Source organism: Lynx canadensis, chromosome D4 (genome assembly GCF_007474595.2).
Source record: "Lynx canadensis isolate LIC74 chromosome D4, mLynCan4.pri.v2, whole genome shotgun sequence".
NCBI classification, from domain to species: Eukaryota; Metazoa; Chordata; class Mammalia; order Carnivora; family Felidae; genus Lynx; species Lynx canadensis.
The window spans coordinates 70,039,784-70,067,281 of NC_044315.2; the positions used below are offsets into that span (position 1 = coordinate 70,039,784).

The window sequence follows — 27,498 nt, forward strand, 5'->3', positions numbered from 1 at the left end:
CCCACGCTGTTATAAATAGCAGTATGTATAAGCTCCAAAGGAAGAATGTTATGGAAAACAGGCAACTGATACTTAAGATCCAAATGCTTAGCACCAGACTCTTCTAAAATGCACACGCGCTGCCTGAGAGCAACATCTGGGTCCCTCTGGGTTAGAGAGTTACCAGCAAGGCCTACTCATCATTCCACGGAATCTTGAAATGAATATCCAATTGTACATTTCCTACAATTAGTATTAGATATCATGTGAACATCAGAAAGACCTCACCCTCCGCACAGCTTTATACCAATCTCAACTTTCATCACTGAAAAGGCTTTAGCTACTGTCGTGAAGTGTAGAACTGCTGACTTTAAATCCAATTGAGAAAGAAATACAGCCTACAAATCCAATACACTCAACATTTATTAAGAGCCTGTGCGCTAGGCATTGCCGTAGACAATGAAAACATGGGGAGGGGCAGAGACAGGGAGACAGAGGATCCAAAAGGGGCTCTGTGCTGAGAGCAACAAGCCCAACGTGGGGCTTGAACTCACAAACTGTGAGATCATGATCTGAGCCAACGTTGGATGTTCAACTGATTGAGCCACCCAGGTTCCCTGAGTAAAATAAAATTTTAAAATAAAACATTTCCTTCCCTTGAGTCACCTATGCCCCAATTTACCCTATCATATACTCCAAATTATATTCAATAGGAGCGGGGGCAGAGTCTGACTTAGTTACGACTGAGTGTGAAGTTTAGGTTTGTCACCTATTAGCTGTGTTATTTTGGGCTACTGAGCCTTAATTTTTCCTTTTGTATAATAAGGATTATCAAACCCACCTCTCCAAAGGCTAAAATTAGAGAACATGTGGCAGGTATAATTATATTTTCATTTCCTTTTACCTTTCAAGATGTGGTGGGACAAATCATTTGTGGACAGTGATATGAACAAGGGGAATTAGAGAAATTGGCCAAACAAAACACTGCTGACTGATACAGTCGAAAGTCCAGAGTATTCACTCCTGGGTACCCAGCTGGGATCACATGCAACTCAACCCAGGATAGTAACTATCCACTAAATTCCCACGCCTGTCCCCACACTTCCCAGATACACTTGTACTGGAGAAGGCAGGGTCACGTGACTAGTCATGGTCAATGTTCTAGGAGCAGTGATGGATCTCTTCTGGGCTGAATCATTTCAGAGCTGCTGTGAAGCCAACCCTCCAACTTCCTCTTCCCTTGCCACACACACAAGGCCATGTTAGGTGAAGCCTCAAGATGGAGGCAGCCTGGCTGCCGAGTCACTGCACCTGGAGGGTCACCGGGACCCATCGGAGCCTTTGAACTACTGGGAAGTGAGCTCTGTGGAGTCAGGTCGTTGGTGTGTAGGGGGTTCTGCCTGACACAACATAGTCAAAGGTAACCCAGCTCCTTCTGATACCCTGGGAGGTGTGAGCCAGGCAGGTAATCATCTGGCTCGAGGTCACTCATGGGACACAGGGGGTAGGGAGAGTGCAGGTCAACTCAGATACAGATAAAGTCCACTTCACTGCTGAAGAAAGTTCTCCACAACATTCCATGGCAAGTGATTATTTGCAACGGAATAAAAATTAACCATCAAGTCCCAAAGTTGGTATTTTATAAGACCCCATATCTTCTTCCTCCTTTATTACTGAGGCTGTAACTTGCCTATCACACGGTTATGGGATTGGAATGGCATAAAAGAAATGAAAGTGTTTCTATGAATCGCAAAACTCTCAGATGTAGAGTCTGATTATTTACTCAACTTCCCTGAGCCTACATTTTCTCACTGTAAAATGGGATGATTCGAATACTGATTTCTCAAGGTTGCTATAATCTTTAAACGAGACATTGTGGTCTCATGAAAGCATCTGGAACAATGCCTAGTACCTACTAGGTATTCAATATTTGCTTTCTTTTGTATATGATGTGGACCAATTACTGGCAGAAAATAGAAAGGTCAGAGGCCAACTAGACAGTGCTGGGGTCATGTACTAAAGCTGCTACTTCTGTGCTGTGTGACCTTCCAAAAGTCCCTGAGTATCAGTTTCTCCATCTGTAAAATGGGGGTAATGATAATACCTCACAGCATTACTGGGGGAAATAAGCAAGCCACTGTATCCGGCAGATAGAAATTACTCAGTAGATGATGGATATTAGTCAATTTTATTTAAAACTTTTTTTTTAACGTTTATTTATTTTTTTGAGACAAAGAGAGACAGAGCATGAATGGGGGAGGGTCAGAGAGGGAGGGAGACACAGAATCCGAAACAGGCTCCGAGCTGTCGGCACAGAGCCTGACGCGGGGCTTGAACTCGCAGACCGTGAGATCGTGACCTGAGCCGAAGTCGACGCTTAACCGACTAAGCCACCCAGGAGCCCCTAGTCAATTTTATTTAAAAAGTCACAACAAGAGGCTCCTGGGTGGCTCGGTCAGTTAAGCGTCTGACTCTTGATTTTGGCTCAGGTCATGATCTCACGGTTTACGAGTTAGAGCCCCAAACTGGGCTCTGTGCTGACAGTGAGGGCCCTGCTTGGGATTCTCTGTCTCCCTCTCTCTCTGCTCCTCCCCCACTCTCTCTCTCAAAAATAAACATTAAAAAAAATTAAAAGTCACAATCAATTAAAATATTTATTGGTTTTCATGATTGTACCATTATAATTAAAAAAAAATTTTTAATGTTTATTTTTGAGAGAGAGAGAAACAGAGCATGAGCAGGGAAGGGGCAGAAAGACGAGGGGACAGAGGATCGAAAGTAGGCTCTGCACCGACACCAGTGAGCCCGATGTGGGGCTCGAACTCACGAACTGTGAGATCATGACCTGAGCTAAAGTCGAACACTTAACCGACTGAGCCACCCAATATTGGTGCCCCAATAACATTGTAATTTTTAAAAGCATCCAACTGTTAATATTGGCTCAGGTTACAATCTCAGTCATGGCATTGAGCCCCGTGTAGGGCTCTGTGCTGAGGGTGGAGCCTGCTTGGGATTCTCTCTCTCTACCCACCACCCCCCCCCCAATGTGTGCACACGTGCCCTCTCTCTCTCAAAATAAATAAATAAACTTTAAAAGAAAAAGCTGTCATATTTGGGTAATTTGAACAGCAATGAGATGAAATAGTAAACACCTTGGCTCATTAAAATATCACTTGGAAAATGGACAGACACATTTTTTGCTTCTTTAATCATCATATGAAATCATCTTTACAAACTACTTGTTTCTGGGGCACCTGGGTGGCTTGGTCATTTAAGTGTCCGACTTTGGCTCAGGTCACGATCTCACAGTTCATGGCATCGAGCCCTGCATCAGGCTCTGTGCTGACAGCTCAGAGCCTAGAGCCTACTTTGATTCCGAGTCTCCCTCTCTCTGACCCTCCCCCTCTCATGCTCTGTCTCTCTCTCTCTCTCTCTCTCTCTCCCTCTCTCTCAAAAATAAACATTAAAAATTTTTAAAAACTACTTGTTTCTGGGGTGCCTGGGTGGCTCTGTCAGTTAAGCATCCAACTTTAGCTCAGGTCATATTCTCACAGCTTGTGAGTTCGAGCCCTGCGTCAGGCTCTGTGCTAACCACTCTGAGCCTGGAGCCTGCTTCAGGTTCTGTCTGTCTCTCTCTGCCCCTCCCCCATTCGTGCGCCCTCTTTCAAAAAGTGAATAAACATTTTTTAAAAAATAAAAATAAAAACTACTTGTTTCTAATCCCCATGACCACCCTGCCCCCCGACCCCATGGAAGCATGAAACATGAAAAAACAACTGGATAACCAACTTTATAAACTTTCTGAATATTGTTACACAAAGCTCTTTTTTTATTATACTGGAAAAGACATAGTCTCAAAGAAGTTTTCAAACCTTCGGAAATTAATTTCTGAACCCGGAAATGCCGAGGGTACCTACCCTACCGCTGTGTAGCTCCACTCCATAGAAGTCGAGGGTCCGTGCTATGTTGATAAAGCAAGATTCAGCTTCTGACTGCTTTAGTCCACTACAGAAGACAAGAGACAACGCAGAGCTCTCGAATCAACAGAGCACACAACTCCAATTTTTAACATAAAAATCCCCTCCAAATTGGTAACATTTCTGTAAGGTTATTAAATGCCTTATGTTATTAATCTTCAACAATCTCACCCTAAATTCTACTAAACCAGGTCTTTTCTCTTGCCCACCGAATAGGACTTCACCGCCTGCTCAAGTCCTTTACTGAATAATACTTCCCATTATTAGGCTCTCAATACTCAGATACGGAAGGAAGTCACCTTTCGGAATTCCCACCCTCCTTGTTCCAAGTTGCTTACTTGATAGGTGCTCTTCAGGTCTTTCCACCTTTATCTATTCTTCTGGCAGCCTCAAACTCCCAAACGTCACTGTGCTATTTTAGGATGCTGGCTTCTGCCTGGGAAACAATTCTGGGAGGGAGGATTGGCCGTGCCTTTTAGAAGGGACGCCAATTGCTTGGCCTTTGTTTTTGCAGCCTTCCCAACAACATCAGGTCCCTTGAGACCTGGCCTTCCTGGTCAGGATGGCCCTGATCTGACCTGGACTATAGAGTTGCCTCTCTGTAGCTTTGAATAAAATGAGGCAAAGGACAAGGAGCCCAGAATCGGGCATATCTGCTGGAGTGGAAGCTGGGTCTGTGGCAGCTACGGAAGACCGGGCCTCCCTTCTAGAATGAGGGCGGTTTCACGACCCGAAGCCAGGGAGGATGTGGGATTCACAGGGCCTCCTGGCATTCGTCCACCTGCCTGTCTATTCAATGATGCTTGATGGAGCCACCCATTTTATCAAATGTGGTCAACTGTTAAAAGTTGCCTGGTAGGTCAATTTGTGGGGCATATTTAAAAAGGGCATTTCCGCTAGGAATTAACAGATTTCAATGACACCCTAAAAAAGAATGCTGTAAATCCCCTTAAACTCTTGCCGGATTTTGCACTTTACAGAAATGCTAGTTATGCCAAATATATCTGCCATCGTAACATCTCAAAGGTTCACAAACCTCCGACAGCTTAAAAGAGGATTCATGAACAAAAGGAAGAGAACACATCAGACACAAGGGAACATAAGGTCTGAAATGTGCGACCTGGGTTCCCAAAGTAGGCCACCCCACCCCTCTTCTCACCTGTGCTGTTCGTGGAGCGATTCCACCTTCGTTAAAAAGTCATCATTCTGATCTGGTATAAACTGACTATCAGAAAGATAGCCTGGATGATGAATGGAAGAATCATAGTCTCCAAAATGCGCTATCAAGACAGAATGAGGAGGAAATCGCCTTTTCAACATGGTCTGCATTCACAAGCATCTATAGCATCACAAGAAAAGCATTGGAAGTATTCTTCCAAGAGGTTCTACCACTGCATGAACTTGAGCTTCTCCTTAGCTCCAGATTCTACATTTCTATCTGAACCCTATGTGGTACCACCACACATGCTTCAGCTGAATGTTCTCTCCCCGCGGCCAGACATTTGGACAGTCTAACCTAGGCCCTATTCTAAACCCATGCTCTGTGGTGAGCCCTGCAGTTTGCACCGTACCCCTGGATAAAGAGAAGAGAAGCCACTCAAAAATGCCATGCCCTGTATGCCACGTCCTGTGCAGAAGACGGACTCTCTAGTAGCCCAAGGTGATCACAACACTGGACCAGCCTGCTCTAAAAAATGTGTGTGGGCAGAAGGCAGGTTATGCTGACTTGACCACGGCCTGCACCTTGACCAGGTCCCCGGAATTTGGAAAAGTGGTGGAAGAAATGGAACCAGGATGTGTTCGGAGGCACAGTGGGGGGGTGGCATGAGGGCTGGGAGTGGGTGGGGCTGACGGGCCCTGGCAAGGTGAGGGCAGAATTCTGGGGCAGAAGGAACATTCTTGGGGGAGTCAGGGAAACACTGGAGACCTGCAATTGCAGAGGGTGTAGGAAGAGGGCCTTACAGAGGGGTTCCCAGATCCATCCCTGCTCTAAGCGGCACCTCTCCCTCAAGATTCTTGACTGCCATTCTACAAACGTGACTCACTAACATCTACTGTGTAATAGATATTCCTGAGAGTTGCACATGGCTGCCCTGGGGATTCAAACCATTTGGGTGTCTGGACTGTTGAGGAGACTGGGAAAAAGACCCTGGGTGGGGCACCTAAGGATCTTGCCTGTGGGACACAGGGACACCTGCTTCCCTTCACGAAGATTCAGTTTTTCCATCTTTTTAAAAACAGGAGAAAAACAAGTTCTAGTTCTGATGGGCAGTTACTCTAGTATTTCATTTTCTCTTTTTTTTTATTGAAAAAAAATTTTGTGTTTATTTATTTTTGAAACAGAGACAGAGTGTGAGCAGGGGAGGGGTAGAGATAAAGAGAGAAACCCAGAATCTGAAGCAGGCTCCAGGCTCTGAGCGTTAGCACAGCACCCGACGCGGGGCCCAAACCCACAAACTGTTGAGATCATGACCTGAGCCGAAGTCCGGCGCTGAACCCCTCAACCGACTGAGCCACCCAGGTATTCCAGTAGTATTTCATTTTGTTAATGGGACACTTTCATCTTTTTCTTAAAAATATTAACCTTGATCTTTCCAAAGGTTTCAATGAATTCTTCCCACAGTTGGCTTCAACGCTAGGCAGCTTCTGAGGGCTAGCGTTGTACAGCACCCACTCAACACAGAGTTCTAAATCAAACAGCTCCTTCTGTGACACGAGGATGGGGACTGGGAGAAGCTGCTGTGATGCTTCATGGCCAATCTCAGGAGGGAAGGAGACGAGCCAGGGAGCTGCTTAGGGGAATTCATCACAAAGAGGAGAGGCTAGATGCAAGCACATATTTCTTTAAGTCCGTTTGGCCCTGCTCACCCTCAACTGCCACCACACCCAAGAGCTGCTCTTTGAGATCCACACCATAATGAAGGGATCTGTTTCCTCACACTCTTCCCTGAGGGCTGGGAGTGAGGCAGACTCATCCCTGGGGCCTAGCACCTATGCATGGCACCCAGTAGGTGCTCAGGGACACAGGGCTCAGAACTAACTGAAACAAAGGCTACTACAAAGTTCAGTTTTGGAAAGGGAAGAGGGCCTAAAAAGCCAAGTGCTCTATGCACACAGACCTGGTCAAGGGTAGACCATAGGCTGTTAAGGCCAGCCAAATGCAGCTAAGCTATGGACTGCAATGTCAAGGCTGGATTATGTAAGCACAAGTGTGGTGTATAGGTGAGTTTGTACATTATGAAGTATAGAACCGTGTGTTTATAGGAAATAATTTAGATGCCCTGACACAGAGCCCCCAATGAGGACAGCATGAGAAAGTCTTAAAATTATCTTGCATAAATTCGTTTTAAAAGGGAAGAAACTAAAAAAAGAAAGAGAAAAAAAAAAAAAAAAAGAGAGGAAACTATGGTCCAGAGACAAGGGACTTCCCATATCACTGAAGCCACTTCCAGCAGTCAAGACCAGAACCCAGGTGATCCATGCCCCCCCAGCTTATGCTCCTACCATTCCCACCAGCCTGCCTGCCAGGTCCAAGCTGCTGCTCGCCATTTGCTGAGGACAGGGGTTATGTCCCCAGAGGGCAGCCAAATGCTGCAAAGGGCTTTTCCTAAGCCTCAAGGCAGAGTCCGATTAAATTTTACTCTATTGGTTTCATTTGCTCATGGTGAGCCTCTTGGACCTTGACTTGGTCATCTGTTTTAGCTGATAAATCCCAACCCCTGGGCCCTTCTGCAAACATGAACAGCAAGGTCATCTTTAGTCAAGTCACTGACAAATGTCTGAACTTAACAAAAGGCCTAGAGGGAATCTCCCTGTAGGGTGGTTTTCCCTTGGAATCTTAGTCGGCTACTCCGTGCAAAGTTTTGTGCTCACCACTAGAGGGAAACAAAGTTAAATAGTCATCTGCAAACACCTGGCCAAGCACATAGAGGTTCCCCTGTTGATTTCAAAGTGCTCATGACAACCCAGCGACAGACATTGCTTTTGTCCCTATGAAACAGTTAAGGGAAGGGCGACTCAAGGAAGGGACCTGCCCACACTGCTCAGCTGGTAACTTGGAGCCTAGACTTTGACCACAGTCCATAACCTTCATCTACTTACTATACCACACACCCTAACCTCCAGAGCAATACACTTTCCTATTCGTGGGGAAGCAACACATGCACAAGCTAATTATAGCAGGAAGATAAGGAAATGAGTGTTTATGTGGGAAGTACATTGTCTTAAGTTCCATGCATTCTTCTGGCTAAAATTTTATATTGTGCAGGAAACAGAGAGTATATTCCAGACACTCAAATGTGCGGCATTTCCAGCTGTCAAACTATTCTGTCGGGAAAGTCCTTTATGTAATATAAGCAAGCCCCTTACATGTTATTCATCCAACACCAGCTTAATCTTGGAGGCTCTTCTCAGGGGTCATCACTAAGAAGCTTTTCTGGACTCGCTTCCTTCTCCCCCATGCAAGATGGAGTGCATCCTCTGTGCTCACCCTCACTGCCACCATCAGCTGGCCCACCTGTGCCTCCCCAGCAGGCAGGGGACTCCAGAGAGAGGCCATGCTCTGTCTGTGCACCCTAAGACTGGTACAGAACCTGCACGTGACAGAGGTCAAGGGACATTATGGAATGAATACGTATTTCTAAGAACTTTATTCTTTGAGCCTCCTAAATACTTGAGGCCACCAGCAACCTATAAAATCTTTTCAGGTATTTGGGGTGCCTGGGTGGCTTGGTCAGTTAAGCGTCTGACTTTGGCTCAGGTCATGATCTCACAGTCCTCACAGTCCATCTTGAGTTCAAGCCCTGCATTGGGCTCTGTGCTGATAGCTGGGAGCCTGGAGCCTGCTTCAGATTCTGTGTCTCCTTCTCTCTCTGCCTCTCCCCCACTCATGCTGTGTGTGTGTGTGTGTGTGTGTGTGTGTGTGTGTGTGTGTGTGTCTCTCAAAAATAAATAAACATTAAAAAAAAATATTTTCCAGTATTTACCTACATTACTTTTTATCTAGTAAGAAAATGTGATTTTGGTTTGCTTGTCACTAGTGGGGCTTATCTTCATATGACACACCCCTGCCAGGACAATTTAGTGAAATGTAGTAGATAAAAATTAGACATCCAGCAGTACCCTATCTAAGAATTAATCTTAGAGAAATGCATGCACAGAAGTATCAGGAAGAATATATATGTACTTCCTGAGAGGGAAGGAATAAAGAGCTTATACTTAAAACTGCTTGTCTGACAACACATGATTTCATTAAGCATGAGAGTCATGCTAATATTTCCACGGAAACTAGTGTCTGCTTTCCCGATGCTAATAACTTCCTTTAGCCCAGTTCTATCACTTGTTTGCAGAGGGGAGAACCTGACTTAGAATAGGATTTTCGTATTTGGTTCTTAAATTTACTCTAAATAGAGTTTATTGTTTACAAAAGGCAGTTCTTCAGAAAGTTTTCTTCTGGGCAGACATGAAAACAGAGCGCAAGTGAGCACTTGCCACGCGGCGGGCGCTATCCTGAGAGCTTTCCATACAATAACTCATTCCATCCTCACTACAACCCTAGGAAGTAAACACAGTTATCACCACTTCACAGATGAAGACACGAAGGCCTGGAGAGGCTCAGGGTCATGATGTATTAGTGGAAGAGTCCAAGCCCAGGCAACATGGCTCCAGGAACGTGCTCATTGACTCAGTTACCAGCAAGGGTCCGGCTGTAAAGTTTCTAGTTATACATTTCCTTACATGTATGATTTGACTCAGTCAATTTTGAGTTGTAATCACCACCATCATCTCTGTTTTACAGAAGAAAACCCCCGGGAATTCAGGGAGGTAATACCACATTAGTGGCAAGTGGAGAAGCCAGGATCTAAATTTAGTTTGACTATGTCCTTCCTAGTGTTCCTGCCCCTCAAAGCTCCAGCTGCGAACACCAAACTCACACCGGGATGTAGCAAAGCTGGTCTCTTCAGCTGATCAGCCTGGCAGACATGGAGTCCATGAGGTCTAGAGACCAGTAAGGACACAGGCTGACTGGTGGCCATGCCATTTCCCATCTGGATACAACACGGCCGGGTCTGTTCCAGCTGTGTTGTAGGGAGAGGGGAACTTTCAAATCTATCCAGGCCTGTCACTGTGCAACCTCTTCTTGGTTTCCCATTGGAGAGAAGGAGATGCAGGCTATCTGGGGAGACTGAGACTGGATCTGACCTTACTAGTGAGTAGGGTCATTGTTAAAGGTCTGTCTTCCACTTCCTGGTATCCCGCAGGTGGGCAGATAAGCTGTGGGCCCGCCCAGCCACCTTGCTCTTCCCCTCACCTATTTCTGTTCCTTGCAGCCAGGGGAGTGGACAGACTTAAGGCCACCTCAGCAGTCCCTGTCAGCCTTCTCTTGCTATTTTGCCTCTGAGACCAAAGTAGAGTGAGTAGTTCAGCCAGCACCTGCTCAGAGACCTGACCATCTTGCTCTCTTAACTCCCTACCCTACAGTCAGCTTAAGAGGGTTATAGGCCAAGATGCTGTGGGGCTTATAGAAAGGTAGAGGAGCCTTCTTACATACCATGCACCTCTGCCCGACCTCTACATTAGCGTACTGCTCTGGTACCACACGGCTAACTATGAAGTGATACCTCGCCTTCCATCTGGCTAGGCCCCCTTTTCACCATGCATACCCCGCGTCTACCACAGGGCCTGATGTGGAATATATGTGCAACAAAGTTTCACTGAATAAATGAATTCTTAAACAGGCCTTGACAGAAAATTCCATATGGACTTTCTATCCAATGTGGCAGCCACTAGCAACATGTGGTTACTGAACGCTTGAAATTGAGATGTGCTTAAAGTATAAAATCTGGACTGGTTTTTGAAGACTCCATATTAAAAAAATGTAAAATATCTTGTTAATTTTTTTTCATTGATTATATATTAAAATGATAGTATTTGGGATATGGTGGATTAATTAAAATATTAAAACTATACTCATCTGTTTCATTTTCCTTTTTTAATAATGGGTACTAGAAAACTAAAAATTACATATGTGGCTCACATTATATTTCTATTGGACACTGCTGCTATAGGGCAATAAAAAAACCCATTAGCTCTACTGAAACTCTAAAAATATGGGGTGCCTGGGTGGCTCAGTCGGTTGAGCATCCGACTTCGGCTCAGGTCATGATCTCGTGGTCTGTGAATTCAGGCCCTGTGTTGGTTCTGTGCTTCGGATTCTGTGTCTCCCTCTCTCTCTGCCCCTCCCCTGCTCATGCTCTGTCTCTGTCAAGAATGAATAGACATTAAAAAAAAAATTAAAAATAAGTTCCTTAGATCCCAAGAAAGTAGCAGGAGTGGTCTCCAGGAAATTTCTTAACCGTGGGATTTGGTTTCCATGTCTATAAGCGGTGACTGGTAGAAATATTTGCCCCACTGGGGTTTGTTATGAGACACAATATGTGAGGGTCTGGTTGATACAATGTGTGATAGGTGACTTCTGTTGTATGGGCTCATCCACTCTTTCCCCCTTCACCACTCTCCTTGGCCAACATCCCTGTGTGGGTGGACAGTGTCAGTCAGGATGACAGTGGGACTCTCCAGACAACCAGAGAGAAGCTTGCCCAACAGGATTCCTGGGAAGAGGGGAAGAGACCTGGTCAAACAGGAAAGGGCAGTGACTTTCTTAAGACATCAGTCAGAACAGTCTTGTCCAGCTGTGAAATGCTCCCTCGGTGACTTACATTGCACTGCATAGGATGCTAGAACCACCGCTGAGTTAAGAGGGCAGGTTAACCTGTCAGGAGAAAAACACATCAGTGAGGTCATGAGAGAGCCAACAACAGCCTGAAACGTCCATCATGGGTAACACCTATCTTCTTTCTTGCATTAACCATTAAAAAACATCTTGAATCATAACAAAGACAATTTTAGGATGCAACTCAAATAGTAAAGATAAATGCAACACTAAAGATTTAAAATTAAAGGAGAACTTTGTTGTGTTTAAGATAATACACAGTAATACAAATACCATGAAGCTAAAGGCCTAATGGTGGCCAAGGTTTTGGCTGATCAAGAAAGATCAGGCTCATATTACAAAGAGGAAAAGTGAGAAAATCATACTCTTAGATCATTGGGCAGCCTTCATATCTTTCTAGTAAAGACGTGAGACTTTCTGTAGGGCTTTCTAACTAAATCTGACTTCGGTTGACTCCATGATTCTTGATTACCCGCTTTCTAGAAAGGTGACATCCTCTTAGGTGGGAAAAATAGAAAAGGATCTTAAAATTTTAAAACTCCTGTGAGTTCTAAATTACTTAACAGTTAGTTAAGATTCCTAAATCTATTTACCCTCCTGAAGCTTCCGATCTATACGGAATGTTCTGTCCACCTCCCAGTTTGCCTGCCACTCGCTAGAAACCCATGGACTGGCTGCTAGACTTGGTCTCCCTTCCTCTCAGGCTCACTACCCTCCAAACACCCCATTTCTGTCAATAACATCATCTCTGGCTTAGTCATCCTTTGAATCCTCTGGTTGCTCCCTTTTCTCCGTTCAACCATGAACTATACCATCTGCCTAGGAGCTCGGCCAGCAGACCTGGGCCAGGGATCTCTGCCAGGTGGAGAAATGCACTGAGGAGGGGCTGAGTAGAAGCAGCAGAAATGAAGGCTTACAGGGTGGGGAGGTACAGATTTTAAGAGCATTCTTCCCGCAGCCCCAGGGGAAGTGGAGAAAAAGTACTGTTTCCATGGCAGCTCATGAGATTCCCAAGATGTGAGTCACCCCCGTCTCTCTGACTAATCAGGTTGACAGCCCAGGGTTCCCCTTCCCATCTGCTGTGCTATGTGCTAGTCCTGAAGCAGCACAAGAAGGTAGCCTTCCCAACTGGAGGGGTCCCCAACTTTCCTCAAGTTACCACGTGTTCCCTGCTAGAACTTCTAAGTAATCTCTCCAAGTATGGAGATACGCCCAGGCATATTCACCATCTGTTTGTTCATCTGGAGACCCAGATAGCCCGTGGGGAGCACAAACACCAGTCACTCGCTCTCCTACCAAGATGGGCTTCAATGAAACCTAAGTCAGTGTCCCTGCTAGCGGCAGAGCAGGGTGAATGGGACGTGGGGTACAACTGAAGAGATGGGCTAAGGAGGTTCAATTTAGATGGAAGGAACAATCCTATGAATAAGTCAGAAAAGAACATTTCCAAAGAACAGTATAAATACAAACTAAAGAATACCAAAAGCCTTCAAGGTCACTCAAGGTGGCCACTAACATGCCACGTGCCCCTAGACAGACTCCTTTCTTTCCCTCCAGGTTTTAGGGTCTCTATCTGATGGACAAGGTCATTTATCTCAGCTGGAAAGAGAGAATGCCTTGGGAACTGCCAACCACACAGTTCAAACAAATCAGGGCACCCAGGAGTCTGGGCTAATTAGATCCATCAAGTCTGTCACAAGATCCATGGCTACAAATGGCCACGCCCACCCTGACACACCCAGGAAGTGTTTGGTAGCAGGAGGCCCTCTCCTCAGAGAGGTGGTAGAGGCCACCAAGAGGCCTGACAAGGAATGCCAGGGATTGAAGACAATGTGGCCCCCAACAGGTTTCACACAAAACTAATGAGGGGTATTGTGTTTGGAGAAGAAAAAATGAAGACTGCCAATTTTACTAAGTGGAGGGCTCATCTGAGAGCTCCTGAGGGGGCAGGGCCTTGCCTTATTTGACCAGCACAGTAGAGAGCCCATCACACAACAGGTGGTTGGTGAAATAGTTGTGGAGAAAAGAAATGAGTGCACAGAAGAGACAAGTTGTTACTGCTGTAGAGGGCGGCCAAGACCCAAGAGAGGAGTGGGTGATTTCAACCTGGAGTCATCCTGACATGTAAGAAGGCTGCCCCATGAAAAGGGGGAGCTCATTTCTGGGGGTGCTTAAGCAGAGGCCCCAAGGCCTGCAGTTGTGCTAGGGAAGGGATTCTTCCCTCCTCTGAGTGGGAGAATGAGCTAAATTACAAAAAATTTTCTAATTGTAGGAGCTCTGGAGAGTCATCAGGTTCTGGCAATCCAGAATTCAACATGCATCTTGTTTCTAAATGTTCCTCCCCCAAACCCATCCCCTATATCTTCAGGGCCATGCCTGAAAATCTCCCTTCCATCTAGATGAAGCCCCCCAGCCTCTTCCAGCCTTCTCTTACGTGTCCCGGCACTATCTTTGTCGATGCTGCTCTGGCCACAGACCTCCTGCTTAAAAACCTCCAACAGCTCTTTGCCTGCTGGACACAAGATGCCTGTCTAGGTTTGACAAGAAGGACCTCCTTTCTCTACTCTCCTGTAAGTCCCCAACATGTGGCTTTCTTTTTTTTTTTTTTTTTTTTCATTTTTTTGATGTTTTATTTATTTTTGAGAGAGAGAGAGAATGAGAATGAGAATGAGAATGGGCGGGGGAGGAGCGGAGAGAGGAGACAGAATCCAAAGCAGGCTGCAGGCTCTGAGCTGTCTGCACAGAGCCTGACACAGGGCTCAAACCCAAGAACTGTAAGATCATGACCTGAGCTGAAGTCGGACGCCCAACAAACTGAGCCACCCAGGCGCCCCGCCCCCTCCCCTCCCCAAATGTGGTTTTCAGCTGGGACCATGGGCGTGTGGCAGGGCAAAGACTCCCAGCCCGTACTGCTCTCCCTTAAACCTCATGGCTACTGTGGTCTCCAGAGCCCATACTGGTCCTAATCGCCTCCTGGGCTCCTGCCTCACTGCCCCTAACCACACAGTGGGCTCCCTCCAGGGGCTTCTGATGACCTCAGTTGAAATGGCAGGGGGAAAGACAGAATGAGGAGAATGGGAATAAGCTGTGACTCTTTCTACCAGTTCATCGGCTACAGTTTCTCCCTTAAGTCAAGGAAAAGTCAGCATTCGGAGAAGGCAGCTCAGGGACCACTGGCTTGGCCTTTCTTTTCCCTTCTTGGACCATTTCACACACTTCTGGCCACGGAGATGGTCCTGACACACAAGACGTGCTGAATCATAGGCAGATGCTCACGCCTTCGAGCACAAAGTCTCCCAGTGAGAAAATGAGTCATGATAGGTACTAAGGAGCTTGGAAGTAGACCTAAATGAGGCCTGATCTGCCTTCCTCAATGAAGCCCATCTCACATTCTGGGTCTCTCCCTCCCTTTAAAATTTCTCAGGTCTTTACCAGAAAGATAACTGTACCTTTTCTAATAAAATTGACACATGAAATGATGTTTATCCATCCTCCACTTCTCCAAATCGAGACCGGGTTAAAACCAGACGTCCAGGCCATAAAGTCATGCCGGATGCTGCTTTCAACATCCATCCTTTGTCTACATTTAATACTGTTACCAGAAATGCACGCTCATTAGACTGAAACCAGGAATTTTAGTGTCTGGCAACTGACAGGAAAAGAAGAATGTGAAATTCTCATTACCTTCCTTCACAAATATCCATCTTCAGTTGTAAGAAATACAAATGCCTACGAAACAATTTTTTTATTATTAATTCATAACACTCAAACTGAAGCAACGCACACACAAAAAAGGCGACGAGTCAAGGACAAGATCTGTACATTCAGAAAACAAAATACATAAAAACACATTTAAAAAAAAATTTATTTTCTTAAGCAGGTTTCACGCCCGGTACAGGGCTTGTACTCATGACTCCGAGATCAAGATCGGAGTTGAGATCAAGTGTCAGATGCTTAACTGAGCCACCCAGGTGCCCCAAAACACGGTTCTGTCTGAAGTATTGGGGGCTAGGTTGTCCACCGCAAAGCTGCCCCTTCAGGAACAAAGGCTCCTGTGGCTGTCTGACTTCCAGCCAGCCTCATGCCAGCACATGCTGTCCCAGGGATGGCTGAGCAGGGACGGAAAGGCTGGAGGCAGTCATCAGCCAGGACTGTTGCCAGTAGACACCCCCACCCCCGTAAACTCGGGGCATCCGAGAGCACCAGGACCCACGAGCATTCTGCACAGGCAGCCCCCATGCACTGGGGAACCGCGTTTCACAACACACCCACGTTCCCTCTGCATGAAGCGGCAGAGAGGAGGTGGGTCTGTGAGGACACCTCCTTGGCTGGGGTGCAAACACCCAGCTGAGTTTTTTCCTGTGTCCCGGGAACCGTGGGTGCTCGAGCAAAAGCATAAGCATCAATCAGCTACCCGCTGCCAGGACCTCCGAGCTGAATTCGGCACTGGTCTGTGAGCCACCAGGAATGGCACTTCAAAACCCAACATGTGACTTGTGGGCAGAGCTCGGTAACCCAGGACAGGCCCCTCACCCTGCAAGTCTGCCCACCATCCAGGGAGTGGGGAGCAGACACCAGTGAGAGCGATGCTCGGGCCACGAAGGGATACGGAAAACTTTATATTTAGGGATGCGGCATACATGTGACACTCGGCTGCTAGCTCCCACTCTTTTTTAAAGCCCGGGTTCAAATGGGATAGACATTCCAGTGTCTGGCCAAGAGGACAAAAGGGAAACTTCTTGAAATATAATACAGATACAGCAGAAGTGTCCCGGGGCAGGGGAGTGTTGATTTGGGCAATTTAAAACACATCGGGTCTCATGATGCCTTCAAATTTATACGTTCAAAAGGTCAAGGCGCTGGTGTTCTGAGACATGAATATGTCACGTGGCATTACAACCCCCTCTCTGCACAGTTCTGGGCCGGATGCAGGGAACTTCATAATGGCTTGCCTTATTTCAGCCTCGTACCAGCTCAGAAGGAGGCACTGCCACCTCCTATTTTTGAGGAAACAGACATTCAGATAGGTTATGTGGGGTCAGTTAGATCTGATTTTAATCTGGACCGTCATACTATGAAAAACCTGAGTATGCTACAAATTTCTTATGCATCTAGTGACTACAGGCTTAGGGTCAGTTTCCTAGCTCTGATATATATTATTATGTTGCCTATAGTTATCAACTACCCTTCCTGTGTTGAAGACCAGCACTGAGAAACGGGGTAGCATACGTGTGCTGATTCATGCTTATTTTGTATTGGAGACCATCTTTTTCACCTACGAGAACATCATCAGTCCTTTCTAGTTTGTTCCTATGTTTATCTAAGCTGACATTCAACCAGAATTAAGTGTTCTCTCCTACAGTGCTACTGAGAGAAAGCAGAGAAGGGAGAGAATGCTGGGTAATCCTATGGTAAATCTGGCCCTCCAGGGGCAAGCCCAGCTGATCGGTGTTTCTTCCTAGGGAGGGAAATGAACATGAACCTGGAGATCACCATTCATCAAGTGCTACGTTATCACATAGTCAGCAAAGTGTCTGAGTCAATCTCATGACATTGTACAAAGAGGCTGTAATAGTGGAAGGAGGACCAAAGTTTGAGGGGTCTCCTGGGAATCCTGAAGGAGCCTCATTTCAAAGCTACCAGTAAATGAAATTCTGTGTAGGGTGACCTAAATTTATCAGGAACAGCAGCTGTGGAGGCTCACGATCAAGGAGATGTTTAACAAGTAGAATAAAAGAAAACCACACAGTTGGCACGCCTGACTTCAGAAATGTAAAGGTCACTCCTAGAGTGACCATGACCTCAACTTCACAAAAAGGGCGACAGATGCCTCCCAGCCCAGAATTTTAGAAAAAAAAAAACCCAGAAAACAACAAATACCACTTTCTCCGATGCTTGATAGCCAAATGTCTTTAAGAAGGATTTATTTTTGGATAGGCTACAGAGCTGAGGCTTAATAGAATACTGTGTGTCAGGAATATAGGCGAAACTCTAAGTTAAAAAAAAAAAGACATGTGAATTAATGGTGGACGTCTGGCTCAGCATAAGGAAAAGATCTGGGAGTCCTGGCTGCCCACCAGCTCTATAGGCACCATGTGGGTGGCTGCTACCGTGGCTCCTGTTACATTGAAATCTGGTGCCCCAAATCCCAGGAGGTGACAGCTACACTCCATTCCACACTGGGGATACCACCCATCTTAAGATGGGAGGTGGGGTGCATACAGTCAGGTGTCAGTCCTAAAGCAGTGAACTGTATGAGGGACACAAACAAATCAAATTTTATCTGGGCTCAGGTAAGAACGAAAATTAGTCTATTACTCATTCTGTGCCCAAATCTGCCTCTCTGGATGCTCTGCCCGCTGGCCATCATGCTACCACCAAGCATGTCTAATTCCCCTCATCCCTTACAGATCTCAAGGCAACCTGTCTCTCCCCAAGTCCTCCTTCCATCCTGTCAAATGTCAGGTTCAGCAGGAAGATTCTGTTGGCACCCAGAGGGAGTGAGCCTCTCTCCTGTGGGGTATGGAAGTAGACGCCCAATGCCCAAGAGAGGCACTGGAGAGAGAGACTCTTGGGTTAGGCCAGCCCTAGCCATCCCTTCACTCAAGGTCTTTGGAGAACGCTACCATGCCCTCGGCCACCACACCCCCATAGCTCTAGCATCACATGGGGGCAGGTAGGACGATGAGTGACAATTACTAGGTTAGGTAGTGCAGTTCTCGCTTGGGGTTAGAGGCTATCAGTTGGTCATAAATTTAACAGGTCACAATGGGCATTTTAAAAAGAAGGAAATAGAGAATAGAAAATTATCTGCACTTGGTATTGTTTTATTAAACACTTGCTTCGGTAATATATATCTGCACTGCATTGTGAAGCAAAATACATTTTTGCTGTGTGGTTGTGATTTAAAAACCCACTGGTTAAAAAACCACACACATGTATGCATATACATATATAATCCATCATAACATTTTTAAAGCATCCTTTGAACAGAACTTGATATTTAGTAATGATTGGGGGGGGGAACCTTGGTAGGGTCATTTCAAACTCATTTTCCTATAGATTATGTCACCCCTCTGTGTCCGCCAGCTCATGAACCGATCTGCTACCCCCCCTTAGTCCACCAGCATTAGGAGCCATTATGGGGAAAACTCAGAGCACCATGTGAACTTCCCATGGTTATCCAATGAGCCGTGCCGGGCATCTCTTACTCTGGCGTAAAATTTAATTTAACAGTAAACATAGTCAAATCTCCAATGGCTGCTACGTGGAGGGAAGAGGTGCACAAAGAAAGCAAAACAGAATAACAGACTAATATTTACCCTTTCAACACATTAAAAGTTAAAATGTCATCATGTGGTTACCTTCAAAAGCAAAACAAAACAAAACATAGTACTCAATGCCTGAGTTGATGTCACCTTGTTGGTGTTGGTCTCATGGGAACAATGAACACAGAATAGGAGTCAATATTCCTAATATCCACTTTTATTTTATTTTTTCTGGTAGAGGAAACACTCTGGAAATTTCCCTCCCTATGAAAAATAAACAGATCAATAATAAAAGGGCTCAACGTTGCCATGGGGGAGGGGAAGTAGAGGCAGGGTCACTGTTCAAACAGCAACAACCTTCCTGTGTCCACCCCCTCCATTCCAAACACTGTTCCCCACCCAGAAACCCCACGTGCCAGTACAAAACAAGAGCCAGGCCCTACGCCAAGCCCTGAGGGGTAAACAATCCTATCTGGGCTCTCTTTCCCTTATCTGGTTCACATTTTGCCTGCGTACCCTGATTCACTCAGGAGAGAAGCTGGTCCAGCTTGCATAGCTTTCTGTCTCTTACCAACTAGGGATGTGGCAGAGAATGCTTAGTTTAAACACCTCGTTATCCTAAAGGGCCTCAGTTCTAGTCTAGCAGAGACACGGGGCTGTTTGATCTGGGGATGACCGTTTCACACAATGGTTTTCCAAACCCTGCCTGCGTTAGAGAACGGATGACTTTGCTTTCTTTGGGCACTTCACTCTCAACAGGCAGGAGAGGCTGGGGCAGCGGGGGAGGCGGGAGGAGGTGGAAGGGAGTGTATTGGGAATTGCACCAAGTAAGGACGTAAGTAGGTCCAAGACAGAGAACTAATCAGCTGATGAAAAGTTCAGTATGTACCCCTCTGATTTTTACCTGGATGGGAACCACTGGTGTGGTTCTACCCAAATGAAGTGTATGGCCACAGTGATAAAATAACGCGTACATTCTTAGTGGTTACTCATTTTTATATACTAAAAAGGAAACTTAAAAAAAAAAGTGATTACCTGGTTTGTTCTTGCTGCAGTGTGTTGGGATCAGGTATAAAAAATCTTACTCGAAAATGCAGAGTACAGGGGAAACCTCCTACAACATTTTTCAAAAACAAATTTAAGTTTTCCCTTTAAAAAAGTCAATGCAGGTAAGCTGCTACTCTCCCATTAAGTGATGCATTTTTTTTTTTTCACTAGACCACTGCTTTTTTCCATCGATACAAGGACTAATTTCGAACAAGGAGTGCACAGGTTAAGTGACTATTTAGAAATCTCCAAGTCTGCAAAAAGTAGAATAATCTGCAATATGAGCACAGAATGAGGTATTACCTCCTAATACAGGTTTAACTTAGGGCTGTGTTCAAACAATGCACTCCATTATCTAGATCAGGAATTTTAAAAATTCCTGACATCAACAGATTATACAATATTCACAAAGAAATAACCTCACATATATAGCGACTTTATACTTTTCCCAAACATTTTCAGGTATATTCTTGAGTTGAAACACCGCCTTAACTCTGAGTAGGCTCGGCTGGTGTTGATGGCACTGTTTCTGCAGACGGGCCAACAGGCACAGAGACTTGCCTGGGGTCACACAGCTGATGACAGTACCGGAACAGTAGCACTGAGGTTTTTGATTCTGCTATGCCACCTCTCAGTCACGTTTATATTGGACAATTCATGCTTTTTAACGCAAAGTAAATTCCCAAAGTGACGAACATACTAGCAAACATTATTATGCAATTAATTACCATACTCAAATACGGCTTTATGCAACAATACCAAGAATCGATTTGCTTGCAGAGATAAAATTAGCCCATTTCTTTTGCTAGATATGGCAACAGGAGAAGAGGAGATTGTGTTGCTAAGCTCCGTGCTCTCCTTCAGGTCGGCTGCACCCCTCTCCGTTACTCAGTAAATGTTCGCTGGCCCTATCTATGTGCTCGGCACTTTCCTGCTTCAGAAACTCAAGCCTTCTCTACCCTGCTCCTCTTACAGACTTGTCGACCTCCGTTCATCCAGGGTTCTACCTCCCCTGTCTTTAGTTCTGTCAGTCTCTCTCCTGTGTCAAAGACTCAAGCAGTGTGTGTGCACCTACGAATGTACCTTTGCATGTGTGCCCAGGGACCAGCGGGTGACGCTGTAACTTGGTACAGGCTGACCACCTGCACATCAGGGGACAGCTAAGTGTTCCCATGCCTTGGGACATCTTCTCAGCTCCTTCCCACCAGACCTTGTCAATGTGTGTCTCAGGATGCCTTTGTGCACCCAGAGTGTCCTATCACGTGCTCAGAACTATCCTAGAACCCTCACTCTCCTGGTGTCCATATCCCCATGCTTGGCTGTGAGCTCCTTGAGGGCAGGTCCAAATCTGATTTGGACCGGATTCTCAGAGCTTAGCCCAGTGCCTTGCCAAAATCTGAGCTCAGGATACACTTCCCGAATGAATGAGTTAGTGAGGGAATGAACGATGAGGGAATGTATTCATGCCTGTGTGGACTCACTGCTCTGAGACTTTAAATGGGGGCAGGCATGTATCTGCACATCGGCTCTGTGGCTCCCTGTGGGCAGTTCTGAATGCTGAGGGAGGTCAGGACTTGGAGGCCCATGCTCCAGGGGACAGCAGCAGTGGGATCCTGGCCACGGTTCCTTGTCTCTACTCCTTCCCATGTGGGTGCTTGGGCGAGTGGGGGGAGGTGGCATACGTGTGTGCACACTTATGTGTAAAAATCCACCTGCCGTTCACCCCTCAGCCATTCACTGGCCACCTCCTGGGGAGGGGGTGCATTGTGAGGAACGCAGAGAAGGTGTGGCAGGGGCCCTGACCTGAAAGAGCTGGCAGTTTCCAAGGAAGATTAAGGCAGGTGACTGGGAGATGAAGGACAATGCTCCGAGGAGCAAAGCAGACAATGACACATGAAGGGAGGGTGGGGGGGGGGAGGGGTCATGGCTTCTAGTAGAAGTAGGGATAGAGTCTGAGTGGCTTTGAAGAACAGCAAGATTTGGATATAGAGAAGAGAGAAAAGCAATCCCAACAGAGGGAACAGACTGAGGGAAGGTACAGAGGAATGTGTGCAGCCTAGGAGGTCAGCCAGGTTTGTCTGGGACATAAAGTGCATAAAGGGGAACAGAGAGATGCTAGAAACCAGGCTGAGGACGGATCCAGGCGGAGGGTGGGGTGGGGCATGGTGTGAAACCCTGTCTAAATGGGAGTTAATGTACAGCACCGGGCTTAGGAGCAGTATGTTATATCTGTTATATTGACTACCTATGTCTCAGACTCCAGTAGGAGGGGTGTGTATGTGTGTGTGTGTGCATGCGTGTGCTTGCATGCACACATGCCTTTCCCACCCTGGCTCTCACACTGGGCTAAGAAAAGCCATCTCCCTTCCCTTGTAAGAAGAAAGTAGGTTCCTGGGCTCTTGGCTGCCTTCTTTCACCTTTCCTGCTCACTGCTGGTGAGGACTGATCTGAAAGCATCTCTGCTCACTCAGAAGTCAAACAGGGAGAAGACAGTTTACTCACATCACCTGGACCACCTGGAAGCCGGGTCCCAGATGTTAACAGGCACACGGATAATTGGAAGAGAGAAACGGGCCGTGATACACGAATACCCAGTGTTCAACCGAAATGAGAAGGTCAGCCTCACCTTTTAACTGCTTCCTGATGGGCTTGCTTGATTCCAGCCATCTCTGTTGGGTAAGAAAACATAAGATATAAAACCAAACCATACAGAAATCCAGCGATGTCTTAAAGGGATGATACTTACAAGAGAGTCTACTGAATCATCCCCATGCTGCAAACCAAAATATTCCTTTTCGGTCACACCCAAGTGGTTGTATGCCATATCCAGAAGAACTTGACCGGTATCTTGTTTCTAAGAAAAAAAAAACAAAAGGTCTAGTGGGCATATTTTTAAAATGAATGAAAAACCAATGGTTAAATATCTTTATTGTAGGCAAAAAGGAGTTAAAACATTTAGAGATTTTATGAACACTCGTATCTTGTAGTAAGAAATGCTTTAATAAATGTCACGCCAAGAAGTCACATGGTACGCATGGGAAGTAGGGCTCGAAGAAAAACCACATAAATATGATTTAAGACAGTATAGTTAAATTGTCTGAGACTTCTTCCTTCCCCTTAGCAGAGATTCCCAAGTGATGTCTGAATTGGGAAACACAGATATCAAGATGAGAGTAAACTCTCCATGACCTACCCATGGATTATCCACAGCAAAGTGCTAATCCCACATCAGTTTTGTTGACCCCTCGGGAGCCACGGAAGCGTGTACAGGGAAGAAAACTACTAACAGCATGAGGAAGATGGCTAAGAATAAGCAAATGCCATCCTAAACGCCCTCAAAGTGACTTGGCGTGTGTCACCCTGGGGGATCATCTGCCACTCTGCTCTCTGCCATCTGAAGTGAGAAGTCAGTGGGGACATTCAACTGCACTTTGCATCTATGGCAGGACTCAGCCACTGTCACCACTTGGTGTTTATGAAGCAGGCACGTGCTGAGCATGGGGACCGAGCCACAGTTAGTGTCCCAGAGAGGCCAGGCATAGAAGCAGTGACCGTAACATGGCGAGCCAAATGCTGTCGAGTGCCGTGACACCCTCAGGGCACAGAAAACACACAGAGGACGATACGAATGGTTAATTCAACCTGGGGCCAAGTGGAAGCAACTCCTGACCTGGGTCTGGGAGGGTGACAGGGCTGAGTACATTAAAAAAAAATTTTTTATTAACTTTTTTAATGTTTTATTTATTTGGGGGGGGGAGGGGCAGAGAGAGGGGGACGGAGGACCTGAAGCGGGCTCTGCGCTGACAGCAGCGAGCCTGATGTGGGGCTTGAACTCATGAACTGTGAGATTATGACCTGAGCCGAAGTTGGACGCTCAACAGACCGAGCCACCCAGGCGTCCTAAAGAGAAGGCATCTTAAACAGTGCGCCTGGCACAAAGGCACGGGGGTGGGAGACAGCATGGTGCCTCTGGGAAATCGCAAATTCTCCTTCAACAGGCAGACTTCTCAGGAATCCTTTGAACCAAACCATTCGACTTAAGGACACTGAGACTCAGAAATAGACCATAAGGAACAAGCAAAAAGACAGCTCCTTTTTTGAGTGCTAGAGAGAAGATCATGCACCTGGAAATTGACCACAGTGACCAGGAAGAGGAGAATTAGGTAGTCATCAGGCCCCCTCCTGCAGCCTCCTCTTTGGTGTGGTCTTATATTGTTTGGCCATAGTGTGGGAACATGAGACACACCCATTTCCTGCACACATTCCCCCCTTCCTGCCTGAGGGCCCTGCACCTGCTGCCTCTTTTACCCGGGACCGCTTCCATCATAAGGGAATCATGACAGTGTGGAAAAGATGGCCCACCCAGTCACATATTCCAAAATATGAGATACTGTCCCCCTCAATTAGGAGATACTCTCCTGGTGCATCAAAGACCTTGGTTTCCCTTAATTAAAAAAAATTTTTTTTAAATCTTTGTTTTAGAGAGACAGAGCGTGAGCAGGGGAAGAACAGAGAGAGAGGGAGACACAGAATCTGAAGTAGGCTCCAGGCTCTGAGCTGTCAGCACAGAGCCTGACATAGGGCTCCAACTCACAAACCGTGAGATCATGACCTGAGCCGAAGTCGGATGCTTAACCGACTGAGCCACCCAGGCGCCCCGCCTTGTTAAAATTTTTATAGAATTTTATATTACACTTAATAGGTAAGTAACTATCAAACATCCACAATGAGCCAGATATGACACAACATGCACTTTTTATATATGATCTCGAATCTTTGTGGCTGTTCACAAAGTCATCACCAGCATCCCCTTTGCCGTGAGCAAACAGAGGTGCTGGGAGGCTCCAGGCCGTCAGCTGATGGACGGTCTGCCTGCCTGAGTATGGTGTGCTGGCTGCCAAAGGCTACATGTCCCCACAATGTTGCATCTCCCCTCTAGAGTGCAAAACTCACCCATTCTGGTATATTTTTCCCAACTTTCCCAGTTCCCAAAAGGAACTGAAACATAATAAAGGGCACATTTATAAAGAACAAGCCTCCCAGCCCAGTCCCCTACTTCATCAGAGGCCATCTTTGCTATGCCAGGTCACTGTCCGTGACCAGCATGCTCCCTGGGATGGGCTAAGAACAAGTGATGTATAGGCCAGCTTCCTGATGATGCCTGCTCCTGCCCGTAAGGGGGTCTGGGCTCAAGAGTTGGTGCCAACGCTCCCTACAAGTAGAAGATCTAAAGTGACAGGGATTCTTAGCTGCCACCAGGCCCTCAGACTCAAGTTCAATGTAAGTCAGCTTTGACCAGACTGCTGAAGCTCGAGGAAGCAACAATGGCAGCAGCATGATAAGGACAATGGTGTTCGTGGTCATAAGAACATGTTCTAGGATCATCGCTCTGGGCAGGCGCTTTCCTTATCCCTGTTTACAGGGCTCCTCACTCCCCCTTTAAAAAGTTCTGGCCTGGGATTCTCAGACACTGGCTCTTGCTCTCCTTCTCCCTCCTGGGACAGTCTGTCCCTGTCTCCTGTAGTGCCTATTTCTTGTCTCTCAAACCTTTCAACACTGACCCTTGTTCGTACCTTCTGTGTCCTCACTTCCCAGCTGACCTCACCCCGTTTTGTAGCCCCACATCTGCATCCCAGCCTTAACGCTTTCCTTAACCTTCTCACTTGTATATCTGACACCATCTCTATGTAGACGAGTACCAGGCACCTCAAACTCAACACGTCCTTGACAGAACTGGTTATCTCCACCCCCAAGCCTACCCTTCTTACAGCCTTTCCCATCTCTATCGACCCCAACTCCATCTTGCTAGTTTCCCAGGCCGACAACCCTGAGAGTCACCTTGAGGGCCTCTTTCCCATCCCAAATTCCATCTATTAGCAAATCCCACTGGCTCTGCCTTGAAAATAGTTTCAGACTCGGTTTATTCTTAGCCACCTCCACACTTACCATCCTGTCCAACTCTCCTTCTCCTCCTCTCCCCTGGACTGTTATAATATCCTTTTAGTCCTTGCCTCTCCCCCCCCCCCCCCCCCCCCAGTCTACTGTTGACAGAACATCCAGAGTAACACTTGAGTCACATCATGTAAGGTCTCTGCCCAGACCTACCAATGGTTTCTGCCTCCCTCAGAATAAAACCAGCACCCTCAGGATGACCTATAAGGCTCTACGCAGCAGCCTCCCCAACCCAACACCTATCACCTCTGACCTCTCTTGCTACTCTCCCCCTTGTTCATTCTACTCCAGACACACTAGCTTCCATACTGCTCTGCAACTACACTGAGTGGGATCCTGCCTCAGGACCTTTGCACTGCTACTTCTTTTACCTGGAATGTGCATTCCCTCCAGAGAACAACATAGTTCTTTCCTTCATTTCTTTTAGATGAGGTCTTCTCTGGTCACTTCTATAGAATGACAACCCCACAACTGCCCTGCTCTGGCACTACCTTCCTCATCCCACTTTATTTTTCTTCTAAATACATACCACCTGACACAGTATACATTTGTTTATGGTCCATTTCTTCACACTAGACGTAAGCTTTAAAAGGCCACATACTTGGCTGTTTTGTTCACTGCTGTATTCTTTATAACCAGCATGAAGCCTGACACATAGTAGGTGCCCAGTAAACATTTGTTGAATAAACACTCACGTTCTTATCAGAAAGAAGATAAACAGCAAAGGAATAGCTCCCAAACCAACAACAAAGGAGCCAGGCATATACTGTCAATTTAGAGCATCTTTAAGAGGCATACGTGACCCTTTTAGAGAAACTGCCGTGCTGTGACTTCCTGCAAACTGCCCTCCCCTCTTGTCTGCTCAGCCATCAAAGTCCATAGTGACCTGGGGTCAGCGGGAGGCAAACTTAGGGGTGGCGTGGAAGACCCAGGGGCCAGTTTTTGTTACCCTTTCAATTTCTGTGGCCTTCTATTACCCCTGGTTGTTCTCTTGTACCCAATCTTCCCTTTCCAACCCCTCTCCTTACACACTGAACTGTCCAGGTTGGGGCAGATGCTGGCAGCCAGTCCAGGACTGGGGTTGACCCCCTTAGGACCAGCCAGAGTATGGGAGAGACAGGCAGAGGTCATGGGCTAAACGGTGACTGGGGGAGGGAGGGACGGCATGACTGCTACAGTTCAAGGACCTCACTGGTGGCCTGATACTGGAGGCCTCGTTTCCAGTCCTGCGTCTGTCATGAGCTTGAGGTGGGAGAAGCCAGCCCTGCCATTTATGAGGCACACATCTTACTACCCTCCAGATTGGACCCATGAACTCATACCATAATAAGCACCTGCTATGTGCCTGGTCCTGGACTGGGCCCAGGGGAGATGACACCATGCCTGTCCCCAGGAGCTCACCATTTAAAGAACATACAACCTAGTAATTATAATGACTATTAACAAAATGTGACATGGGCTCTAATAAAGCAGACAGGGCACCACCATGGGAGAACGAGCTCAGGAAGCTGATGAAGATGGCACAGAACAGGTAACATCGAAG

At 46.5% G+C, this 27,498-nt stretch overlaps 1 protein-coding gene across 6 annotated transcripts in view; it reads right to left on the reverse strand.

The window, feature by feature from the left end:
- Positions 1-27,498, reverse strand: part of PTPN3 (protein tyrosine phosphatase non-receptor type 3) — a 112,940-nt gene that overhangs the window by 52,451 nt on the left and 32,991 nt on the right. For 3 of the 6 annotated variants that reach the window (XR_003964170.2, XM_032595560.1, XM_030293415.2), the window contains exons 3-9: positions 22,750-22,857; positions 22,630-22,672; positions 19,992-20,070; positions 15,373-15,417; positions 11,675-11,727; positions 5,116-5,236; positions 3,897-3,984 (exon numbers count right to left, since the gene is read on the reverse strand). Coding sequence is in view for 2 of the 6 variants with exons in the window: in XM_032595560.1 (XP_032451451.1) it covers positions 3,897-3,984; positions 5,116-5,236; positions 11,675-11,727; positions 15,373-15,417; positions 19,992-20,070; positions 22,630-22,672; positions 22,750-22,857 (537 nt within the window). In the remaining 4 variants the exon portion in view is untranslated. The other 3 variants (XM_030293421.1, XM_030293420.2, XM_030293418.2) reach the window with 3 other exon arrangements.